Source organism: Convolutriloba macropyga, chromosome 5 (assembly GCF_964194025.1).
Source record: "Convolutriloba macropyga chromosome 5, txConMacr16.3, whole genome shotgun sequence".
In the NCBI taxonomy this organism is placed as follows: domain Eukaryota; kingdom Metazoa; phylum Xenacoelomorpha; order Acoela; family Convolutidae; genus Convolutriloba; species Convolutriloba macropyga.
Window position 1 is genome coordinate 60,651,927 of NC_134472.1, and position 22,556 is coordinate 60,674,482.

Consider the following 22,556-nt stretch of genomic DNA (forward strand, 5'->3'; position numbering starts at 1 on the left):
ATTCTCTTCAAAGAACTCAAAAATTCAAAACTTTCGGAGCAGCTTTTTCACTGCAAGAGTTTGAAGGAATACTCCACTGAAAGAGAGATGAGAGAGTACAACTGACTTGAAAACATCAATTCTTACTTTAAAAGGAATTTAATTTCTTACAAGATACAAAGGACGAATTGCATTAGCCATTTTGCTTAAAACTGAGTTCAGGTGATTTTCAAAAGTTAGGTTTGAATCAATTTGTACTCCCACATATCGACATGCATGAGCTGGTTTGATAACTTCGCCTTTATATGAAAGCTCTGGATCCGAATTAGTATGATTTGTAAAGAATAACATCTCTGTTTTATCGGCAATTAAAGTAAGTTGATTCTCTGTCAGGTATTTGTCGGTTTGTTCTAATATTTTTTCACTGTTTTGGGGAATATTTTCATTACGTTCAAATTTGCATATAATACTAATGTCTTCCGCAAGTTGAACAACATCATTTTCACCTTCCAGCTTTTCAGAAAAATCGTTGACGCATAACAGAAAAATAGAGGTCCTAACACAGTTCCTTGTTCCGAACACAATGATTAACAGTTATTTTATCTGATAGGTCAATACCCAGTTTTACGCATTGTGTTAGATTTTCGAGAAATGATTTGAGAAGTAAAAATGTTGATTGAGAGAGGTTGAAATTTTCAGCTTTCTTGAGAAATATCTCATGTGAAATTTAATTGCAAGATCTAAGAACACAGCACCTGTTTCGTTGTTATCTTCCATATTTCCTATTAATTTTTCAATAAAATAAAGCACAGCATCAGAAACGACTTTCGAGATTGAAAACCGAATTGTTTTTTGTTCAAGAGCGCAAATTTTTCAAGATATTCTATTAACTGATTAAGTAAAAGCCTTCCATATCTTTCGCAATCAGAGTGTAAAAACTCTACAAATAAAGCTAGCTAATTCTAATTATCCTGAAGTTAATCTCGGCGCCACTTTAGATTAACCAAGATAGACAAGGTTCACATTCAAACTAATTCTCATTTTTTCCAAGAACAGCCATCAATCCATTAATGCATAACGTATCCAGCCATTGAAAGCAATAAAAAATATTCTAATTATCGGTTCAATCTCAAATTAAATACCTCAAAAATCTCAATATTAACCTTTCTCTCCTCTTCGAGTTTTCTAACAACTACGCAAGAGTTAACAACGCAGCTGGGAAGAGAATTGATTATCACATTTCCATTCTCTTCAAAGAACTCAAAAATTCCAAACTTTCGGAGCAGCTTTTTCATCACTATGAAATCATAACTTGTCTTGTCTAGTGAGAGTAAAATCGATTCAACCAAAATTGCCGATTTCAGTTCCAAGCTTGAATTTGGACTTCCAGAAGTAAACGCATTTTTGATTAGATGATGAAGTCTGAGCCGTTCGTGAGCTGCATGTTGATCAATAGCTATGAGGTGAAAACCTGTCGAGTCTACTTTTGACGCCAAAATAAACTTTTTGCCAAACTGTTCGATGATTTTGAGCATCTTCAAGTCTTCACAGTTAAGATAGAACTCTGAACCTGTGGTTGTTTGCGTCGGATTGAGTAATGTTGCGTTTCGGTTGAAGAAACCTCCAAAAGCATACTTAATAAAATTATTCAAATTGCGCTCAACAAATTTGTCAGCAAAATATTTTACTAGCAAATAACTTTTAGACTGAGATAAGAAGGTGTTTGTTAATTAATTTACCTAGTTTGCCCGAGGAGCGGTGATTTTAAAACATTTTTATAAAAAATGAAGATCACTGCTGAAGACAACCTAGTATGATGGAATGGGGCATCCAAAATTTGCCGTTGTAATAAATTAGTTTTGAAGGTTGAAAAGAACCGTTATAAAAAATGACAACGCGAATTAATTTATCATAAGGAGTAAAGACTAACAGCCAGGCGACGGCTGCAAAAAGTTTCTACTATTCTGTTTGTTGTTCAAAATATTATTGTTCACAACTTCTGGCTGACTATCGTTATCATGGCAAAGTTTAGCCTTCCACACAAACGGAGATGATTGCTGCAGAGTCCTGTTAACCATCGAGCTAGTCGTTGGACGCTTTAGCGCTGAAGAGGATGAATCAAAAGCCGATGCATTGAAAATGTTTTCTAATGACTGCTTCGTAGGAGTGTACTCAAAAAGAGTTTCAGGTATGCATGATACAGTTTTTTGACTGATATCTTCAGGGTTATTGCAATCATTTAGTAACTTCTCTGTGATGTCAATTTCATTACTTCTTGAATGCTGAAAACTGCATGATCCCATCCACGATACAAGCCTCCAGCTACAGAAAAATTGACTACTGATCACAAAACATAACAGAAGTTCCAAAATTTATAACTATTTTTCAGACTTTGGGGTAAACCTCTGAAGTTCTTGGTGGCGCTGCTCAATCATAACTGCGGTCTCAAAATTTGGAGCTCCTGTTACGTCATCAGATCTTTGTTGTTCCATTGTCTGCAAGTAAGACGAGCACCAATAATGAAAAAGGAAATCAAATATTTTTCCTCTTTCAATTGTGACACTTACAGCTTCTGGGTTTTCGGAAGCCTTCCTCGCAACTGAAGAAATCAAGCGTCCACTACATCCGAGAGTAAGTTCTTCATCATTTATTTCTTGAGCAATTAAAATATTAGGTTTGGCAATTGGTTCAATTGACTCTAAGCACCTACTGATGGCTCCAATTACAACACTCCATGAGAAAAATTTTGCCTTTAAGGCCAGAAATGCAATAAGCAGTTTATTTTTGACCAATGAGGATGACGATTTATGTCTCAAAATTTGATCATGGACTTCAGCATGGTTGATTGGTTGCCGATTCACAAAAAGTAGATCATGAACATGAGCATAGACGCCTGTATTTGCTACGAAAATGACAGCTGTGCATCCTGAGGCCTCAACTTCACAATAAATTCTTTTGAAGTCACGCTTCTTGAACTTATATGAGAAAATTTGCCTCATAACTTTGAAAAAAGACCGTTTGGGTTCAATATTGCGTACGACACGCTCGTCCTTCATATTAAGCAAAGACAACGACACCGATGGGTTGGCAATTGCAATTATCGATACAGCCCGGCGTATCTTGAACACTAAAGAGCAAAACTTAAAATATCAACGGAATTATTATAATACATTCAACAAAAGCAACTACATCAATACACTCACTTTCTTCTTCCACGACACCTGATACTTTTTTGGCAACGAAATTGCGGAAGTGCAAGTTGCGTACTGTTACAGAAGTACCTCGGCATGATCTAGTCGACATTTTATAGACAACAAATTTGCAATTCCGGAACACTGCACATGTCGAATACTGGTCTTGACTACCGCACATCGTCTGAACTACCAACTCTCAGCACCATTTGCGAATTTGGTACAGGCTGTTACCTTTAAAACCATGTGAAGTATTGTTAATTCCCTTTGACGTGAATCCTGGGCGCGACATGGCTTTAAGATTCCTGAACATCCAAAAACCTTTCAGTGGGTAACATTTTCCTCATTTGCATATTTTCTTGTACATGTCAAAAAGTAGAGAAGAATCCTGTATAGTGAAGATGAGATAGAAATTACCGAAGCCCCAGGCCGTCGTCGATAACAGTATAACTTGCGGATGCTATATCAACCCTGCATGCTATGCAGTTTGATCTTGCGTCAAGAGAATTGAAGATAACTTCCTCTAAAGCTTTCAAGAAAGAAATTGTCTCAGTATCTGCAATTTTCCTCATGGCCAAATCTGTTGGCCAGGTATCACATCACTTCAGGGAGACACATTCATCACAGATGCCGCATAACCGACATTTCATTCACCGAAACCGAAGTACTGAAACAGTTAGAAAAGAATGGTACCTCAAAATCGATTGAACCGGACAATATAGATCCAAGGGTACTTTTTTTGAAACTTAAAATTACTGACTATAACCCTAAGGTTAGATATCTACATGCTCTAAAATGTTAAATAAATTAATCAGCATTGTTATTAATATAAAAATCTTCAAATTGTGGCTGTTCCTTTTCATAGGTAAAAATAGGATTTGAAGGCTCTTATTTGTCTATTAACGGGTACTTTCTTGTGTTGATCGAGCAAAAACTCGGTTAAAACATTTTTAAAGCAAGTTTTACTGTTAAAAGTTCCACGCTTTTCAAGATTAAGGATTTGTTACTCCACTTCGTTTTCGTTTTCTTTCGTAAAATAATTTGATTTGTTCTCTTGTTCTGTCTAGCGTTATGGCGACTAGAAAACATTTTAAAATTTTCGGATGTTTCCCATTGCCTTATGTCTGTTTGTAGCTTCATTAGGCTAACTTTTGAGATAAACAATTCGGCTGGCAGTATACAATCCTTAATGAGAAGATCAATGGCGTGGTCAAATTTTTGACGAAAATAACAAATTTTTATTCCCCAGTTAATTTGCCTGTTTGTGTGGTTTATGTTTTTCACTGCAAGAGTTTGAAGGAATACTCCACTGAAAGAGAGATGAGAGAGTACAACTGACTTGAAAACATCAATTCTTACTTTAAAAGGAATTTAATTTGTTACAAGATACAAAGGACGAATTGCATTAGCCATTTTGCTTAAAACTGAGTTCAGGTGATTTTCAAAAGTTAGGTTTGAATCAATTTGTACTCCCACATATCGACATGCATGAGCTGGTTTGATAACTTCGCCTTTATATGAAAGCTCTGGATCCGAATTAGTATGATTTGTAAAGAATAACATCTCTGTTTTATCGGCAATTAAAGTAAGTTGATTCTCTGTCAGGTATTTGTCGGTTTGTTCTAATATTTTTTCACTGTTTTGGGGAATATTTTCATTACGTTCAAATTTGCATATAATACTAATGTCTTCCGCAAGTTGAACAACATCATTTTCACCTTCCAGCTTTTCAGAAAAATCGTTGACGCATAACAGAAAAATAGAGGTCCTAACACAGTTCCTTGTTCCGAACACAATGATTAACAGTTATTTTATCTGATAGGTCAATACCCAGTTTTACGCATTGTGTTAGATTTTCGAGAAATGATTTGAGAAGTAAAATTGTTGATTGAGAGAGGTTGAAATTTTCAGCTTTCTTGAGAAATATCTCATGTGAAATTTAATTGCAAGATCTAAGAACACAGCACCTGTTTCGTTGTTATCTTCCATATTTCCTATTAATTTTTCAATAAAATAAAGCACAGCATCAGAAACGACTTTCGAGATTGAAAACCGAATTGTTTTTTGTTCAAGAGCGCAAATTTTTCAAGATATTCTATTAACTGATTAAGTAAAAGCCTTCCAAAAACTTTTGCGAAAGTTGGTGTTACAGAAATTGGACGATAATTAGTTAAAACAGAAGAATCTCATTTCTTGAAAATTGGTGTGATGTGCACATACTTAAGAATTGTTGGAAAAACTCTCTCTTTTTTGAATACAATCGTTAAATATAATCTGAAGATGTGTCCCAAGAGCATATTTTCCGGATTTCAATGCCCAAGCATTGATGTATCTTGGCCCTGGTGCTTTGTTGTTATCTAGATTGTCAATAACTTTATAGACTTCCCTCAAAGTATAAGGTCTAAAGTTAAACTCTTGAAATTTTCGCTCTATTTCTTCGACGTTCAATCGAACAATCTACACTCTGTAGATGCCCATTTCGCAGAAACTCTGTAAAAAGCGTTACATATTGATTTTTTTGTCTTCCGTTTTTCTACCATTCTCATCAATTTCTGTGACGTTTGGACTGTTGTGTTTTTTTCCGATTTTTTCTTAATGAATTTCCTTTTCTCTTTTCAGGTTTCAATTTTCTTCAAAAATTCCTCTGAAAATTGATTTTGTGCTTCTTTTAACTTTCGATTTATAAGGTTGCGATACTTTTTAAATGACACAAATGATTCAGCACTTCGTGTAAATTTGTAGTCATTGAAGTACCGATGTTTCTCGGCAACTAAATGTCGAATTTCTTTTGTCAACCAAGGTTTTTCTGAAGCGGTCTTTTTTATTTTAGAAACTAATTTCTTCTCTGTTGGTGTAATCTTCTTGAGTATTGTCATAAAAATTCTGTTAAACTCTGCAAACATTTCATCGCAGTTTCTTTGTTAATAAACTGATCTCCAATCTGGAATAGCCAGATCTCTATTAAATTTTTCATCGACAAAATTTTTTGTATCTCGTTTAATAAAATAATTTTGTTTTTCTTCTAACAAAAAAAATTTGCTCTGAAAAAAATTACATTATGATCAATATCGAAAGCATGTAAGCAAACTTTCCAACTAATGATTTAATCATTAGTCGAAAAACAGTGATCTATAAAAACTTCTTTTATTGCTGCTTATGCGTGTAGGAATATCAATGTTAGATAACTGTAATCCGAGTCCCGCCGCAAAATTTTGAAGGCTTTTCATCCCATTTACACTCAACATAACACTGTTATAATCACCAAACAAAAAAAAATTATCTGTAGCTGAAAACGCATTGGAAACCTCTGTACTTAATTCTTCTAAAAAGAAGTCACCCAAGCTTTGATGTGGACAATAGGAGATGTTAATGAGACATTTTTCCGTTAATAGGTTGCCTAGTTCCAGCCACAACGTTTCAAAAAATTTCGGATCAGCTAACTCAATTTCTCTTCTGCGTTTAAAATTTTTTATCTTAGGAATCCATAATCCTACACCCCCACCCTTAGCTGCTCCTGTTTGATGTGACCGATTGTTATGCAAAAAATTGTGCTCAGCGCTGAGGTTTATATTCAAGCTTTGTTCTTCGCTCATTCAAGTTTTAGTTACTATAACAATAATTTCTAAATCCAGTTGCCGAAGCAAGTAAAGAATTTGTGCCTTCGCCAACAGTGCAAGCAAAGAAGTGTTGTAAAAAGTTTTTTTCTCAGTTGTTAAAAAGCTTATTCAATTATAAAATTTGATGTAAAGTTGTTCTATTTACAATGCAAAAGTTTTCGCTATATCTTGCATCATCAGAAGGCAAGTTAAAGTTGATCTTTTTACAATTAAATATGATTTTTATTGATATAATAAACACAACAGTGAAATGAGAATATTCTCGGAATATTATTTACCGGTGAAAACGAAAATTTTTGAAATTTTGTTTCCAAGTCGGATTTAAGTTTTTATTCAAGATCGTTGAATTTTGAGTTTCTTAGTGTTTTTCGACCGTTTCTGTAACCCTTTGGAACAATTCAATATTTTTATTCGCTAAAATGTGTTGTCGAATTGAGCAACAAGATAACTGTTGACTAGTAATTCAAGTCAACTCCTGGCTACGGTACTCAACGCCCCTGTTCAGTATTTGCTTCCCTTGACCTATATGTAACGGGGGGGCATAACGTAGTGGTGAGTGCACAAAAAGATCTGAAGTCTAACTCGTCGTGGTGTACCCGAGATCGGCCCATAGATTGGAGAACAGCAAACATTGGTCCTATAGATAAGAAAGGTGCCAAAAAAGACCCTAACTAAAAACCTGTGAGCTTAAAATCTTTATCCTGTAAAACCATGAAATGAAAAAAGCATTTCTTATTGTTCAAATTTATCAAGAAATGATATACACAAACATCAGCTGAGAGAAGAGTAAAATAAAAGGCAGGCAGAATTAGAAGAACAAATTTTGGCGAATTTAGATGAGTCAAACTAACAACCTCCCTTCGAAGCATAAACAAGTTTGCGCCCTCTAAATGTCCTTGGGCCTCGAATGATGAGGTTGGTATTCACTAAGAGAGCAAAGCTGATTTCAGATCTTAGGTAGATATGATGTCAGCGTAGCTGTCCTCCTTTCGCGCAGACGGCTTTGAGGACAGTTCTTTCAGCGCATTTGTGCCTTCGCCAACAGTGCAAGCAAAGAAGTGTTGTAAAAAGTTTTTTTCTCAGTTGTTAAAAAGCTTATTCAATTATAAAATTTGATGTAAAGTTGTTCTATTTACAATGCAAAAGTTTTCGCTATATCTTGCATCATCAGAAGGCAAGTTAAAGTTAGTCTTTTTACAATTAAATATGATTTTTATTGATATAATAAACACAACAGTGAAATGAGAATATTCTCGGAATATTATTTACCGGTGAAAACGAAAATTTTTGAAATTTTGTTTCCAAGTCGGATTTAAGTTTTTATTCAAGATCGTTGAATTTTGAGTTTCTTAGTGTTTTTCGACCGTTTCTGTAACCCTTTGGAACAATTCAATATTTTTATTCGCTAAAATGTGTTGTCGAATTGAGCAACAAGATAACTGTTGTCTAGTAATTCAAGTCAACTCCTGGCTACGGTACTCAACGCCCCTGTTCAGTATTTGCTTCCCTTGACCTATATGTAACGGGGGGGCATAACGTAGTGGTGAGTGCACAAAAAGATCTGAAGTCTAACTCGTCGTGGTGTACCCGAGATCGGCCCATAGATTGGAGAACAGCAAACATTGGTCCTATAGATAAGAAAGGTGCCAAAAAAGACCCTAACTAAAAACCTGTGAGCTTAAAATCTTTATCCTGTAAAACCATGAAATGAAAAAAGCATTTCTTATTGTTCAAATTTATCAAGAAATGATATACACAAACATCAGCTGAGAGAAGAGTAAAATAAAAGGCAGGCAGAATTAGAAGAACAAATTTTGGTGAATTTAGATGAGTCAAACTAACAACCTCCCTTCGAAGCATAAACAAGTTTGCGCCCTCTAAATGTCCTTGGGCCTCGAATGATGAGGTTGGTATTCACTAAGAGAGCAAAGCTGATTTCAGTTCTTAGGTAGATATGATGTCAGCGTAGCTGTCCTCCTTTCGCGCAGACGGCTTTGATGACAGTTCTTTCAGCGCATTTGTGCCTTCGCCAACAGTGCAAGCAAAGAAGTGTTGTAAAAAGTTTTTTTCTCAGTTGTTAAAAAGCTTATTCAATTATAAAATTTGATGTAAAGTTGTTCTATTTACAATGCAAAAGTTTTCGCTATATCTTGCATCATCAGAAGGCAAGTTAAAGTTAGTCTTTTTACAATTAAATATGATTTTTATTGATATAATAAACACAACAGTGAAATGAGAATTTACTCGGAATATTATTTACCGGTGAAAACGAAAATTTTTGAAATTTCGTTTCCAAGTCGGATTTAAGTTTATATTCAAGATCGTTGAATTTTGAGTTTCTTAGTGTTTTTCGACCGTTTCTGTAACCCTTTGGAACAATTCAATATTTTTATTCGCTAAAATGTGTTGTCGAATTGAGCAACAAGACAACTGTTGACTAGTAATTCAAGTCAACTCCTGGCTACGGTACTCAACGCCCCTGTTCAGTATTTGCTTCCCTTGACCTATATGTAACGCTTCGAGAATCATGCTTTGTTGTGGCACAGTGTACTATTCTTTTATACGCCAATCGAACGCGCTTGATGTGTCACAAAATTCGCTTACATGCTGACCCACTGGTTAGACCTTTTTTTGATGCTCTGCGATCTGCGTGGTTATATATCTGCAAGTTTGCCCGACATAAGTGGAATTGCATCCACTAAATGATATTTCATATACCACATTTTCGATGCTGGTCAAGCATGAAATTTGATGATGGTAAACACGTTTTCAGTTTCCGTCTTGAGTAGATCACTGTTAGATGCGTTATCTTTTGTAGCTTTTCCGTGAGTCTAATGGTTATTTGGCCTATGTACTGTAAAAAAGGTGTGGGCATCTCCTTCTGATTAAGCTTATCGTCGATTGACTTGCATTCCGTTGCTATTTTTGCGGTCTTTTGATAGTCATCTAAACTTTCCATTTGTCTGATTAACAATACCTGACGAGCAAGTTTCTGGATATTGTCTTTTTTGCCAAAAATTAGCATTAATTTTCAACGCTTCGTCAAATTAATGCATGTTTCTTGTAGATAAAAAAACAGTGGATAATACCCTCTACGATATTTTTTTATGCTGGAGGGTAGCGCAGCTACGGAAGTTTAGCATTGTTCCAGTGCCTGTTGGCTTCTAGTACCATTTACACGAGACTTTTCTTTGTTCATCAACGTAGACTGCCATGTCCACTATAGCTAATTCTTATTTGTTATCGCTTTTCTCCATTGTGAATTCCAAAACATTAGTCAAATTGTTTCCTGGTTTAACCAAATTACTGTGGTCTTGTTTTCGAAAAAACATCCTTCATTTTTTGAATGGCTCATTACTGATCTTTTGACATTTTATGTGACACCAGTTCTCATTTTTTTCGCATTCGACGCTCTTGTTTTTTTCAAATCTTTTTTTTTCACAGAAGGGACGTTTTTGTTTAGAGTTTTTTAATTCACCCAAGCTCATCTCCTTTTCAGTACTAAGTTTCTGTTCAAAAGTTTTCATCCAAATATTGGACAAAACAACAGCCAGGGAAGCCCCCATTGTCAAACCGTCTTTTTGACAGTACCAGTTACCATTTCTTTTAAAATGAACATTTGTAACTGCTAATTTAAGTAGGAGTATAAGTGTCGATCTTTCAATATCGGGAGGGGTGCCACTTGATTAAAAACATCCGAGAGCAAATTCGATGGCTTCCGGGGCGGGGACAAAGGTGTATAAAGTTTTTAACATCTAGTAATACGATTAGCTCATTTGAATCAAGTTCCACAGTTTCAAGTTTCTGTGTTGTTATAAGGCTCGAAGTTTCAACGTTGGCTCCCGGCACCTTTTCAAAATCTGGAGTAAAAAAAGTGTTCAAATTGTTGTAACAGCTTCCAGGAATAGATAAAACTTGGCGCATTCGCGTCTGTTGGCGCCATTTCAAATCAGCTACAAAAGCCACCAGAAAGCAAAAAATAACGTTTGAAACTGAAAAAACTTAGAATTTGTCAAAACTCAAAAATGGTCACAGCTAAATTTTTTTACCCGTTGGGACCAAAATTTTGTACAGCCCCAATCGTTGGGAGGGAAAACCTGGGCAACCCGTCGTTATGGCTCATGGTTAGGATAATTTCTAACCCACCAATGGACCCAACGAACTTTATCGCATCAGATAAACAAGTGTGGCTATTCAATTTTATATGGTGCAAATTTGGCTTTTTTCGATGTTTTGTCGTTCATTCATAAATTTCTGAAATTGTTTATTTTATGATACTTTAGGTGGCCATTAAAGGTCAAATACCGTAAATTCGATGCATTTAGACCCACGTAATAACTATCCGTGTTTATGTCAATAAAATAAATATTCGAGTAATTTGACATTTACTATGTAAACAATAACCTAAATCACATTCTTGATTAACCAATCAGAAAACCAGTTGCGATGATGTTAAAAATGATAAATATTTGATTATTAACTTTAACCGAATTTTTTGAATATTTAAAGTGAATTGTATTTAGAACCATTAGAAACAGTAGTTCAGAACCATTGGCTCTCATATTAGAATAAAATTTGATTCTTCAGCAATTTTAGTTTTTTTGTGCTAAGTTTTGCTAGATCTTAAGATCTTGGGAGTTTTAAGTTAGTTGAGCTTACTTAACGAGAAGTTTTTAACATTACTAACACTGGCTGAGGCCTTTTAAACTGCGGCACGATATTGAACAATAATTATCACTAAGGATTTTCTTAACTTCAATCAACCTAATTAAAGTCACAGTGCTTTAATAAGTCCGAGCGACTAATTGTTTCGACGAGATTGTTAGTCAACCAAACCCTGTAGAGAAATAGACCGGCGTGAATCTTGAGAAAATGGCTGCGATATATTGGTTCCGCTGAGATTCTTGAGTAGCCGCAACACTTGGTCCGTCGAACCGGACAACAACACGCACAGCAACGAATCTTCAATTCAATTTGGTGGACCAGAACGAAATCTTTATGATGACTCGAAATAACCCCATAGACATTGGAAAATTGCTGAATACAAGATGGCACGCCAACTCAAGAGACTAGGAATTGAGCAAATTGAATTGCTCAAAACAGTTGGTGGACACCTTGCTGATGTGAAAAATCACTTGGCTCAGAAGAAAACAGTGACCACAGACAGAGCATATCAATAGTTCTTCGAAACTTACGATGAACACCAGGAAAACAGACAACAGCAAAGGTTACTTTTAAAACCAAAGTATTTTTGACAGTGACAACAAGCGTATCTTAGAAGAAAAAAGTAGAGTTTTAAAGTTTTGCAATGGGTATTTGAAAAGGTGCCCTTTCTCCAAGACATTGAACGTTTCCGCACAAAAATCTGTGATCGTCGGAAAGACACATTAGGAGAATACAAATTAGCCGAAGTTCATAACACAATTCTTAAAGAACTCAATTCTTAAAGAACTCAATTCTTCGTCAAGTTTGGAAAAGAAGTTGAAGGCAGAGAACTTAAACGAATCCAAAAAATAGACCTTGTGTAATCAAATGGGAGCGCTAGAAGAAAAGCTAGAAGAGAATCACACAGAATGGATTCGAATAACAAATCTAGAATTTTGCATCCAAGAGCTTGTGATGTTGAGTGATTTAAGGAGTCACTATCAAGACCTGATCTAGCTGTACAGGCACAGCAAGGATTGTGGAAATCGAACATCATTAAAGTCATCCACATCGTTTGTTGACAAAGACACAAGCGTGACCGTATTTGATACAGGAGATGGGGCAAAAAACGCAGAGGAGGACGTCGAAATCTCTTTCAGGCATTCTCAAGGTTGAAGATATGTATCTTCAGAAAGTATTTGAAGATTAGACTCACTGGTCAGGCAAAAACTGCGCTTTCTGGATTGGGTTTCAGCTCACAGGCGTATTATCGAGCCTGGGACATTCTATGCAAAAAGTTTGGCAGAAAAAGAGTTATTGTTGAATCTCAACTCAAGAAGATATACTCACATCCTCCAGTTAGACATGATGACTCCAGTAGCATTGTTCGATTTTCAAACGTAGTCACAAACAAAGTTAACATTTTGACTCTACTCGGATCTCAATCTGACCTGGAATCGGAGGGAGTTCTGAGTTCAGCAACGAGAAAATTTCTGGCTCAGCTTATGGAGCAGTGGCTATGACATCTACAGGATCATTGACTACTAGCAGAAAACTTGTTTTTTTTCAAAGGCTGGTTAGAATCATTTGCTTCCATACATGAAGACTTGTTAGCCCAGACCAACTCAAAGTTTCAAAGTCGCGAAAAGCCAAACACATGTACTTTCGCATCCAATTCTGATGATTATACCAAACCAAAGAATTCAGAATGTCCGTTCAATGATGAACAGCACGCCCTTTGGTGTTGCAAAAACTAAATTTGCGGCGTGCCCAATTGTTTACAGCGACACAACAAACTTTTGCACAGTGATTTTCTAGAGAAGGATGCTACAACAAGTGCCCCAGATGCTACGACAGCAGTAGCAACAATGATCACACAAGGTGGACTCCCTATAGTGCGTATAAAACTGGTGAATGGAAACCACAACCTGAGCATGCTAGCAATGTGTGATACGGGATCCTCAATCTCATTTGTGGACAATTCACAATTCAATCGCATCTACACTTCAGCTGCAATGCAGAAAAGCGTCTTTGTCAGTAGCAGAAATTCACGGATCACAAGATGTCAAGACGGAAATAGTGCCGATAGCTGTGTCAGCGCACGAGAAGTCTCGACCATTGAGGACAGTGCAATTCTATGTTCACGAGAAACTGAAGTTGAACGACCAAATTATAGATCTGCAAGGGTTGAAATATCACTACCTAAATCTGAAGAGCTTGCCAAGTCAGAGTTACAACCTAAACGAAGTTCAAGCAACTCTTGGAAAAGACTGCTACAGCCCATTAGAATTCAAAAAGCCACACGATAAAACCGCACCATGGGCAGTGAAATTGAAAATAGGATGGGCTTTAAGTGGTCCTCTACCACCGAAGCATGCAGCAACTCCTGCTACAACAGCAACCGCATTATCAAAGGACAAGTAGGCAAGCCATTTGAGTATGTGGTGGGATATCAAATCCTACGCCTCAAACTGTGATGTCACCGGTAATTCGAAAGACGAACAGAGAGCTATCAAAACATTGGAGCAAACAACTCGATTCGCCGGTGAAACAAACAAATTTGGACTTCTATGGCGAAAAGAGGAAGTGAAGTTACCAAATAATTTCTACTCTGCTATGGGGCAACTCAAGTGCCTAGAGTGACGCCTACAGAAAGACGATGGTGTTCACATATAGATAAGCGTTATCAGGATGCGAAAGCGTTATCAGGAAACCATTGACATTGAAATCAAAGCTGGTTATGTCCGCAAACTCCAGCAAGTTGAACTGAACGAAACCAGAGGAAAACTTCAGTGGTACTTGCCACATCATCCTGCCATCAACCCTCACAAACCCGAGAAAGTTAGAACAGTGTGCAACGCAGCAGCAAAATACCAAGGTGTAGCCCTCAGCGACAAAACTTTATCTGGACCATACCTGTTAGAGTCTGATCGGAATCATATTTAGCTTCCGAGAACACCAAATAGCTTTATCAGCCGACATAGAAGCAATGTTTCTTCAAGTAGCTGTCCCAAACGACGACAGCCGATGTTTACGATTTCTCTGGCAAGAAGATCCAGAGCAGAGGATAGAATTCGAGGAGTATACACGACACGTTTTTGGGGTGAAGAGCTCGTTGATTTGTGCAATTTACGCTGCGCAACAAGTGTCGAAAAATAACGCGAAAAACAACAAAGATCTAGTCAAATCTGTCGGGCAAAACTTCGAAATGGACGACGTCCTCAAGTCAGTCAGAACACCCCAAGAATTGACTGACGTCTACCAAAAAACCAGAGAGATCCTTAGTAAAAGTGGATTCAATTTGACGAAATGGATAGCAAAGGACAAAGAAGTCAAGTCACAAATTTCAGAGGCAGACAGATCAACTTTATTTGACGTTTTTTTTGACCTTGCTATTAAGTTTTTGCTTATTAAAAAAAATTAACTTTAAGTTTTGGATATAGGTAAATTTTGTTGTCAACGTTGTTTGATTTTGTTGTTCCTCTTGACTTGCATTCTTAAAAATGACTTAAGTACTTTGTTGTTAGGGGTACCATTAAAAAGCAGGACCAGCGTAAAATATGAAATTAAAAAGAGTTTTTGTAATTTCGAGTTCTGAAGCGAGTTATCGCGGTTGGTAATTTTGTGAATATGAGAACAATTTTCCCAAATTCTGTTCACAGTTTCGGGAATTTTTGTCAATTTGCTAAAATAATTAAAATTCGTTAAAATTGTGTTGTTAATCGAAATTTTAAGGACACAAAAAAAATTCCCGTCTGTTTTGATTACTTTTTTGGCTAAAAATTTCAAAATTGAGAAATTCATCAAATGTTGCCCGAATTAAGCTTCTTTTGTCCAATCTGATTAAAATTGCCGGAAATACACACTCAACAGAAACAAACACATTTTTTGTAAACTTCAAAGGGAGCTAGTTCTACTTCCACTTCCATTGAGAATATTCTGGAATTAAAATTGTGCAGTTTTTCTCTAAATTCACTCTATGATTATCAAAACCACTGCAAATGTTTTTGATCTGTTAACTAACAAATTGTCTTGATCTATAACATTCGAAACAATTGACTTTCTTTAATGCACGAACAGCAATAGCAAGGCTGGTTTTGGTCCAATCTCGTACTTTTTTGATCCAAAAATAGTTCGGATTGAAATCAGTTGGTCTATAAAAAAACCATTATTTTTTACTTAAGAAAAAACAATTCAAATCAAAGCTCAGTGTTGATAGCTGGAATTGGCGTTATAAGTAGTTCAAAATTAATATTACTAGTTTCTTTACTCGAAAATATTTTGGTAGTTTTGGCCTTTAAAATGTTTGATTTTTTAACAAACCATAGCTGGCTGAAATTTGCCACCAATTTTGTCTTAATTTGATATACTTATAGCTGAGCGTCAGCAAAGAAAGGATGCTTCTTCGTCCACTTCTTTCTGATTATTTCAAACTAAGTTTTTTGTGCCTTATGGTTTTCTGATTTTGATACTGCTAGACTTCACAATTTTTTATGCATTGGCCCATTGCTCATGATTTTTTTTTCGTTGTGTCATTTTTTTTCACAAAACTTTATGCATTGGCCCATTTTTCATGATTTTTTTTTCGCTTTGTCACATTATCACATTTTTGAAAGTTCACATATTAGAATATTGGCGTACCAAATGAAGCACAATTGAACATAAAAAAATCTTCAAAGTCATTGGTCATGGTTTTAAGGGCTTTGACATCCCTTTCTCGAAAAAATTTATTGGAAATTTTTTCATCTGTTTTATTCTGTCATATTTACTTTTTTTTATTCGTTTGAATTTTCGTAGAATTTGATTTTGGATTTTTATGGAGGATTAAATGAGCCTATATTTTGAATTGAGTGGATAGCTGATGTTGTTCATGACTATGGAAACAATTGTTTCAAAAAGAAGAAAAAAACATTTTTTAAACTTTTGTTCTTTTTTGTATATTTTTTACATTATTTTTTGATATTTTTTCATTATTCTTTACCTAGTCTCCTTTAATCTAGGACGCATATGACACTAGTGCGTCGGGGAAAGTGCAAATGTACAAAATCTAACGTCTTTAAAGTTTTCATTATGAATTTAATGGCTTCGTCACATTTTATTCTAAAAAAAGTAAATTTATTTTTCATTCTTGTCCAAGTTTGACGCTTTTTCTGAAGACGTAAGGCTTATTCTGAATAATTACAGATCTGAAGCTCTTATTTTGTTGGCGTAAAAGAACATATTTAATTTTTTCATTTTGTAGCTAATGGATTTCATGACTTTGAAAATAATTGCTCATCTTCTCATTTTATTAATATTGCTTATTTTCGTTTTTTTTTCTTTTTATTACCTATTCTCATAAAAGAGAGCTCGCATACCAAAATATTTGCGTTCAAATATATTTTTGTAACCGCATGAAAAATTGACGACAGACGTCAAAAAATTGAATGAAGACAATTACTTATACCCCCTATAGAGGCGTATGTGATCATAAACATTTTATATGTTCAACTGAAATCCATTAGAACTGATTACTTTGCAATTAATGCTTTTTAAAAAATCAAGGCAATTTTTAATTTTGCTGTGTCTTTGTTCTTTTTGTCTAATTGATACCGAGCCTTACTATGGACTGGTCTCATATCTTTTCTAGTGGGTACAAGTTGTTTTCTTTAGTTTAGGTTTTGTTTCACGCTTTTTTGACCTCGCTAATAAGTTTTTGTTTATTAAAAAAATTAACATTGAGTTTTGGATGTAAGTAATTTTTGTTGTCAACGTTGTTTGATATTGTTGTTCCTCTTGACTTGCATTCTTAAAAATGGCTTAAGTACTTTGTTGTTAGGGGTACCATTAAAAAGCCCGTACAACAGAAAATATGAAATTAAAAAGAGTATTTGAAATTTCGTTTTCTGAAGCGAGTTGTCGTGGTTGATTGTTTTGTGAATATTAGACCAATTTGCCTTAATTCTGTTTTCATTTCCTGGATTTTTTGCGAAAAAACGTCAATTGTGCTAAAGTATTTAAAATTTGTTAACAACAGTGCTGTTCATCGAATTTTAAGGACACAAAAACATTGCTGCTTATTTTGATTATTTTTTTGGCTAAATATTTCAAAATTTAGAATTTCATCAAAAGTTGCCCAAACTAAGCTCCTTATGTCCAATCTGATAAAAATTGCAGGAAGTACACCCTCAACAAAAACAAATACAAATTTTGTAAAATATAAAGTGAACCAGTTCTACTTCCACTTCCATTGAGAATATTTTGGAATTAAAAGTGTGCAGTTTTTTTCTAAATTTACTCCATTATTATCAAAAACGCAGCATATATTTTATCTCTTTTGACCAACACATTATTTTGATCTGAAACATTTGAAAAAATTGAATTTTCTTAATGGACGAACGGCAAAAACAAGGCTGGTTTTTGTCCAATCTTGTACAGTTACAATCCAAAAACAATTCGGATTGTGATCAGTCGGTCCTAAAAAAAATTGATACTTTTCTGTTAATTGAGGAAAGAACAATTCAAATCAAAGCTCATGGTTGATAGCTTGAATTGGCTTTTTAAGCAGTTCCAAATTAAGGTTACTAGTTTCTTTACTCGAAACTTTTTGGTGTCTTTGACTTTTAAAAATTTTTGGTTTTTAAATAAACAAGGGCTTATTGAATGTTGTCACCACTTATCACTTAAATTGATAAACTTATAGCTCAGTGTCAGGAAACAAAGAAAGCTCATATTTCCATTTCTTTCTGATGATTTAAAATTTAATCTTTTGAGCCTTACGGTTTTCTGATTTTGGTACTAGATTTTTTATTTTTTTGAAAAATTTTATGCATTGGCCCATTTTTCAAGTTCTTTTTCTTGTTTTTTCACATTGTCTCATTTTTGAAAACTCACATACGCGATTTTTAGCGTTCAAAATAAGGCACAATTGAACACATATAAAAACTTCAAAGTCATTAACCATTGCTTTAACGGCTTCGACATCCCTTTCTCGAAGAAATTATTTGAATTTTTTCATATGTCGTATATATCTTGTCTTTTTAGTCGTATGACTTTTCCTAAGCTTTGACAACTCTCATTGGAATTTTAAGGAGGAATAAATGAGCCGATATTCTGATTTGAATAAATAGCTGATGTTTTTATGACTTTGAAAACAATAGGTTTCAAAAAGAGAAAAAACGTTTTTAATCTTTTATTCTTTTTTGTCTATTTGTTGCCTAGTTTCCTTTATTACAGTTCACATATGACAATATTGTTGTCAAAAAAATTGCAGGTGTACAAAATCTAATGTGTTTAGAGATTTCGTTATGAATTTACTGGCTTCGACACAGTTTATTATAAAAAAAATAATTTTTTTTATTTTTGTCTAAGTTTGATGCGGTTTTTGAAGACATAAGACATATTCTGAATAATGTCATATCTCAAGTGGTTTTGTTGGGCGCATGGAGGAACCTATTTAAATATCTCATGTTGTAGCTAATGGCTTTCATGACTTTGAACAATTTGTTTTCCAGAACAACAAAATATTACATAATTTCGCCCTATTTTCTTTTCTTTGTCTACTTATTTTCCAATCTCATCAAAGCTAGCTCGTGTAACACATTATTGCTGTTCGAAAAAGGTTCAATTGAACATTTTTTGAGGGGCAAAATACGCCTTTACGACTTCGACAGCGTTTTCTCGCAAGTTTTAATTGAGCTTTTGTTTGTTGTCTCTGTTTGTTGTTCTTTTTCTAACCGCACAAAGAATCGAAGGCATACGTTAAAAAGTGAATGAAGACTGAAGACAGCTCGCAATATTGTCCTATAGAGGGGTATGTGATCATAAACATGTTAGATTTTTTCAATGGTTATCATTACTTTGCAATTATGGATTTTTAAAAATTGAAATCAATTATTTAAATGTGCTGTATTTGTTTTTTTTCTAATTTTTACCGAACTTTTTTATGGAGTGATCCTATATGTTTTTTAGTAAAGTACAATTTGTTTTGTTTAGTTTCAGTTTTATCGGACGCTATTTTGACCTGGCTAATAAATTTGATTATTAAAAAATGGGCAACAAGTTTTGGATGTAATTAATTTTCGTTGTTACTCCGCATTTTTTTTACTCCACTGAGTTTTCTGCATTGGAGGCGATTTTTTGTTTATACACGTTTTTTTTGAAAAAAAATTCAATTTTTGGGGGTTTTCTATCTGTTCCTCATTTTGTAGACATTTATGCCAAAAATGCGGATGAGCGGGGTCGGAACTTTATGTGCGAATGCACAATACCGATCCTCCTTGTTATACTATCTGTGATCGATTTCGCAAATTCGATGAGACCACTGTCTATTTTGGCGGTTGGTTTAAAAGAGAGACTAAATAGCGCTGAGATGATGGTGTGATTAAATTACAAGCACGTGTGGTAAAACTTTGGCATGATGGGAAATCTGTACAGTGTTTTGTATTGAATTTTTGGTGTTCATAATAAATAGCCAGAGAATTCAAAGAAGACTGCTATATTTGTTGAATTGCAAGTCGATAATACAAAATGAGAACTTGTTTTGAAAATCGAATTCAGAGTTTTCGATATGAGTGAAAATTCTTCCACTTCCATTGTCATAAGATGAAATTAGGCTTTCATATGTCTTCACTGCAGATCATCTTACACCTGAGGCACTGAGTTTTTACAATTTCGTCATCTGAAGATAAGACAGAACTTTGGGATGCTGGTAGCAGTAGCAAAACGATTGTAGTTTGCTTTTGATGGTTTTGGATAACTCATATGAAAGATACCAACCACAATCTTCTTCTCTTTGTTTACCTTTACTCCATCTTTTTGTCTTTTGGTTTGCAACAGAATTTTTACCTGTTTTCGGGCGTGCTTCAGTGTCTTTGAAATCGAAAAGAATTTGTTTCACTTAACTTTTTCATATGCGTTCTTGCATAGCTTGTACTTCAAGACACGAAAAACTTTTTTTTTAACTTATTCAATTGTCTAATCTCCTTACAATTTTTATAATTGGAAGCTTCATTATTTGTTTATGCCTTTTAAAAAGTGAGATCAGGATTTAACAATGCAGCATGCAGATCAGTTTCCGTGTTTTTATTACCGCTCGGTAAGCCACATGACTTTCAATTGCACAACTTTTTGATAGAACTTTCCGAGAACCATATGACTGACAACCTACATCTTCGGTGAAGTTAGTGTTTTCATGTCGACGCTCATCTAACGCATTAAAAATTCTCATGAATTTGTTGCCTAGTTATCATTCCGCTACACTTAACGTTCTGATTAAATTAAACAAATCTACCAACCAGCTGATCGGAGTTCTTAGCCATCAGACTGCTCACGCATATGGATTATATATAAGGAAGTTCGGCTGTAAGTGACATCCCTAGTGAAGAGCGAATTGAAATCTTGCAAGAATCTTGCAAGATTTCGAATTCACTAGGAATACGATGGTAGACCAAAGTTAACCCAGTTTTAGAAACCTATAAAGTCAAAATTGCAATATCATTTTTGTCGAAAATACTTTGTGGGGAAATACACTATAAATGAAGTTAATGACCTAATTCATAATAGCAATTTAGAAATTATTTTTGCTTGTTAATTGGCACTGAAAGTAATTTTTGGTTAAGTTGTTTATATCCATGACTTTTGAAACTGAAATGCTAATCTCGGAGAAAAAATAAAACAACCTTCCAAATGAATTCATAATCTTGCAAGATTCTTGCGAGTTATGAGTTCTTGCATGGATTAAGAAATCAGGGGATGTTGCAAACGAGCATGGTTATTAAGTAGTAAAGCAGGTTATGGCTAAAAAAGAAAAAGAATTGTATGCATTTTGGCAAGAAACAAGAATGGGTACCATCTCCACAAAAAATTTTAATACAGGTTTGCACAAACTGGCTGTTCCTTCAAATAAAGCTACTAAGTTGAGTATAAAATTTAATTTTTTTTCAATATTTAAAACAAAAACATGAATAAGACGTAGCGAAGTTGCGAATTCTCAATATAATATTTTTATAAAAGAATTTTGGATAATCATTAGATTTGGACTAATAATCTTCTGAACGCACTATAGTTGAAATCATTAATTGTTTTCGTCTTTACATTTTGGGCATTCTGTTGGCGTCTGCTAATGTGGCTCCGCTAAAGTTACGGTGGTTTTTGCTTAATTTTACCAATGTACCAAGTTTATTTTTCTCGCAACATAAATCAAAGCGCATTAATAGAGCAAGAGACATTGGATTGAATTCTGTACCCGTCAGGTGTGGGAGAAAATATGGCCAACAGAAGAAAATTTTAAAAAATTTTTCTTCAAATTGTAGAATTCTTAAAGATACTTATTAAGAATTGGACGCTTGCGTTCAACCGTTTAATATTAATCCTACAATCGCCTTCACTGACACTTAGATAGATGTCAGGCGTAATCCAAATGTGTTTACTGTCAACGTAAAAAAGGAGCAATCATATCGCCGTGATTGGGACAAAGTTTCAACAAATGAAAAATCAGGAAACCGATTCCTACTTCTAGATCCAGATAAATGAATCCAAAACTGTGATAAGATCTTACTTACCGTGGGCTGTCGCATTTCGAAGCAATGCGCTTTAGTTCAAACCTAGAGCTCAGAAACAAAAACAATTTTCTAAAGGTAAAAACTACAATCACCAATAAAAAATCCAAAACTTGTTCCTTAAGGACGCACTTACATTTTCTGACTAAGTTAGCTCAACCTTATAAGTAATTCATTTCGTGTTTTATGTCGATTGTGGATGAAAGGGAACAAAAAATCCTAAGAAATCGATTGTTTCATACGCAATAGATAATACCAACAACACAATTTTAATTAGATACTGTAATGAGGGTGGTTCAGTTACTATTGAATAGCAAAAGTTTGACTATTGTATAGCAAAAAAAGCTTTCAATAGAAACAACAATGCTTTAAGAACATCTTATCCATCACATCATGGCAGAGTCTGTTGCGTTTCTAACCTCAAACAAGTCACAAACAATAAGCCCATAAGTGGAACAAGTTTTTCATAAAATCAACCACAGTATGAAAAAGTTTAGTGAACAATTGAGGCAAGCTCCATGCTATCTGGTTCACATACAAACCAATCGAATTGCATGTTTGATGGCTCCTAAATTTGGTTACAAATT

The 22,556-nt window shown here is 34.7% G+C and overlaps 1 protein-coding gene across 1 annotated transcript; it reads right to left on the reverse strand.

Moving 5' to 3' along the window:
• Positions 1 to 1,904: 1,904 nt before the first annotated feature.
• Positions 1,905 to 3,035, reverse strand: LOC142340449 (uncharacterized). The gene is made up of 3 exons (XM_075391023.1): positions 2,547 to 3,035; positions 2,383 to 2,474; positions 1,905 to 2,301 (listed from the first exon to the last, which is right to left on the reverse strand). Exons 1-3 carry the CDS (start codon positions 3,033 to 3,035, stop codon positions 1,905 to 1,907), a joined length of 978 nt encoding a protein of 325 aa, XP_075247138.1.
• Positions 3,036 to 22,556: the final 19,521 nt, after the last annotated feature.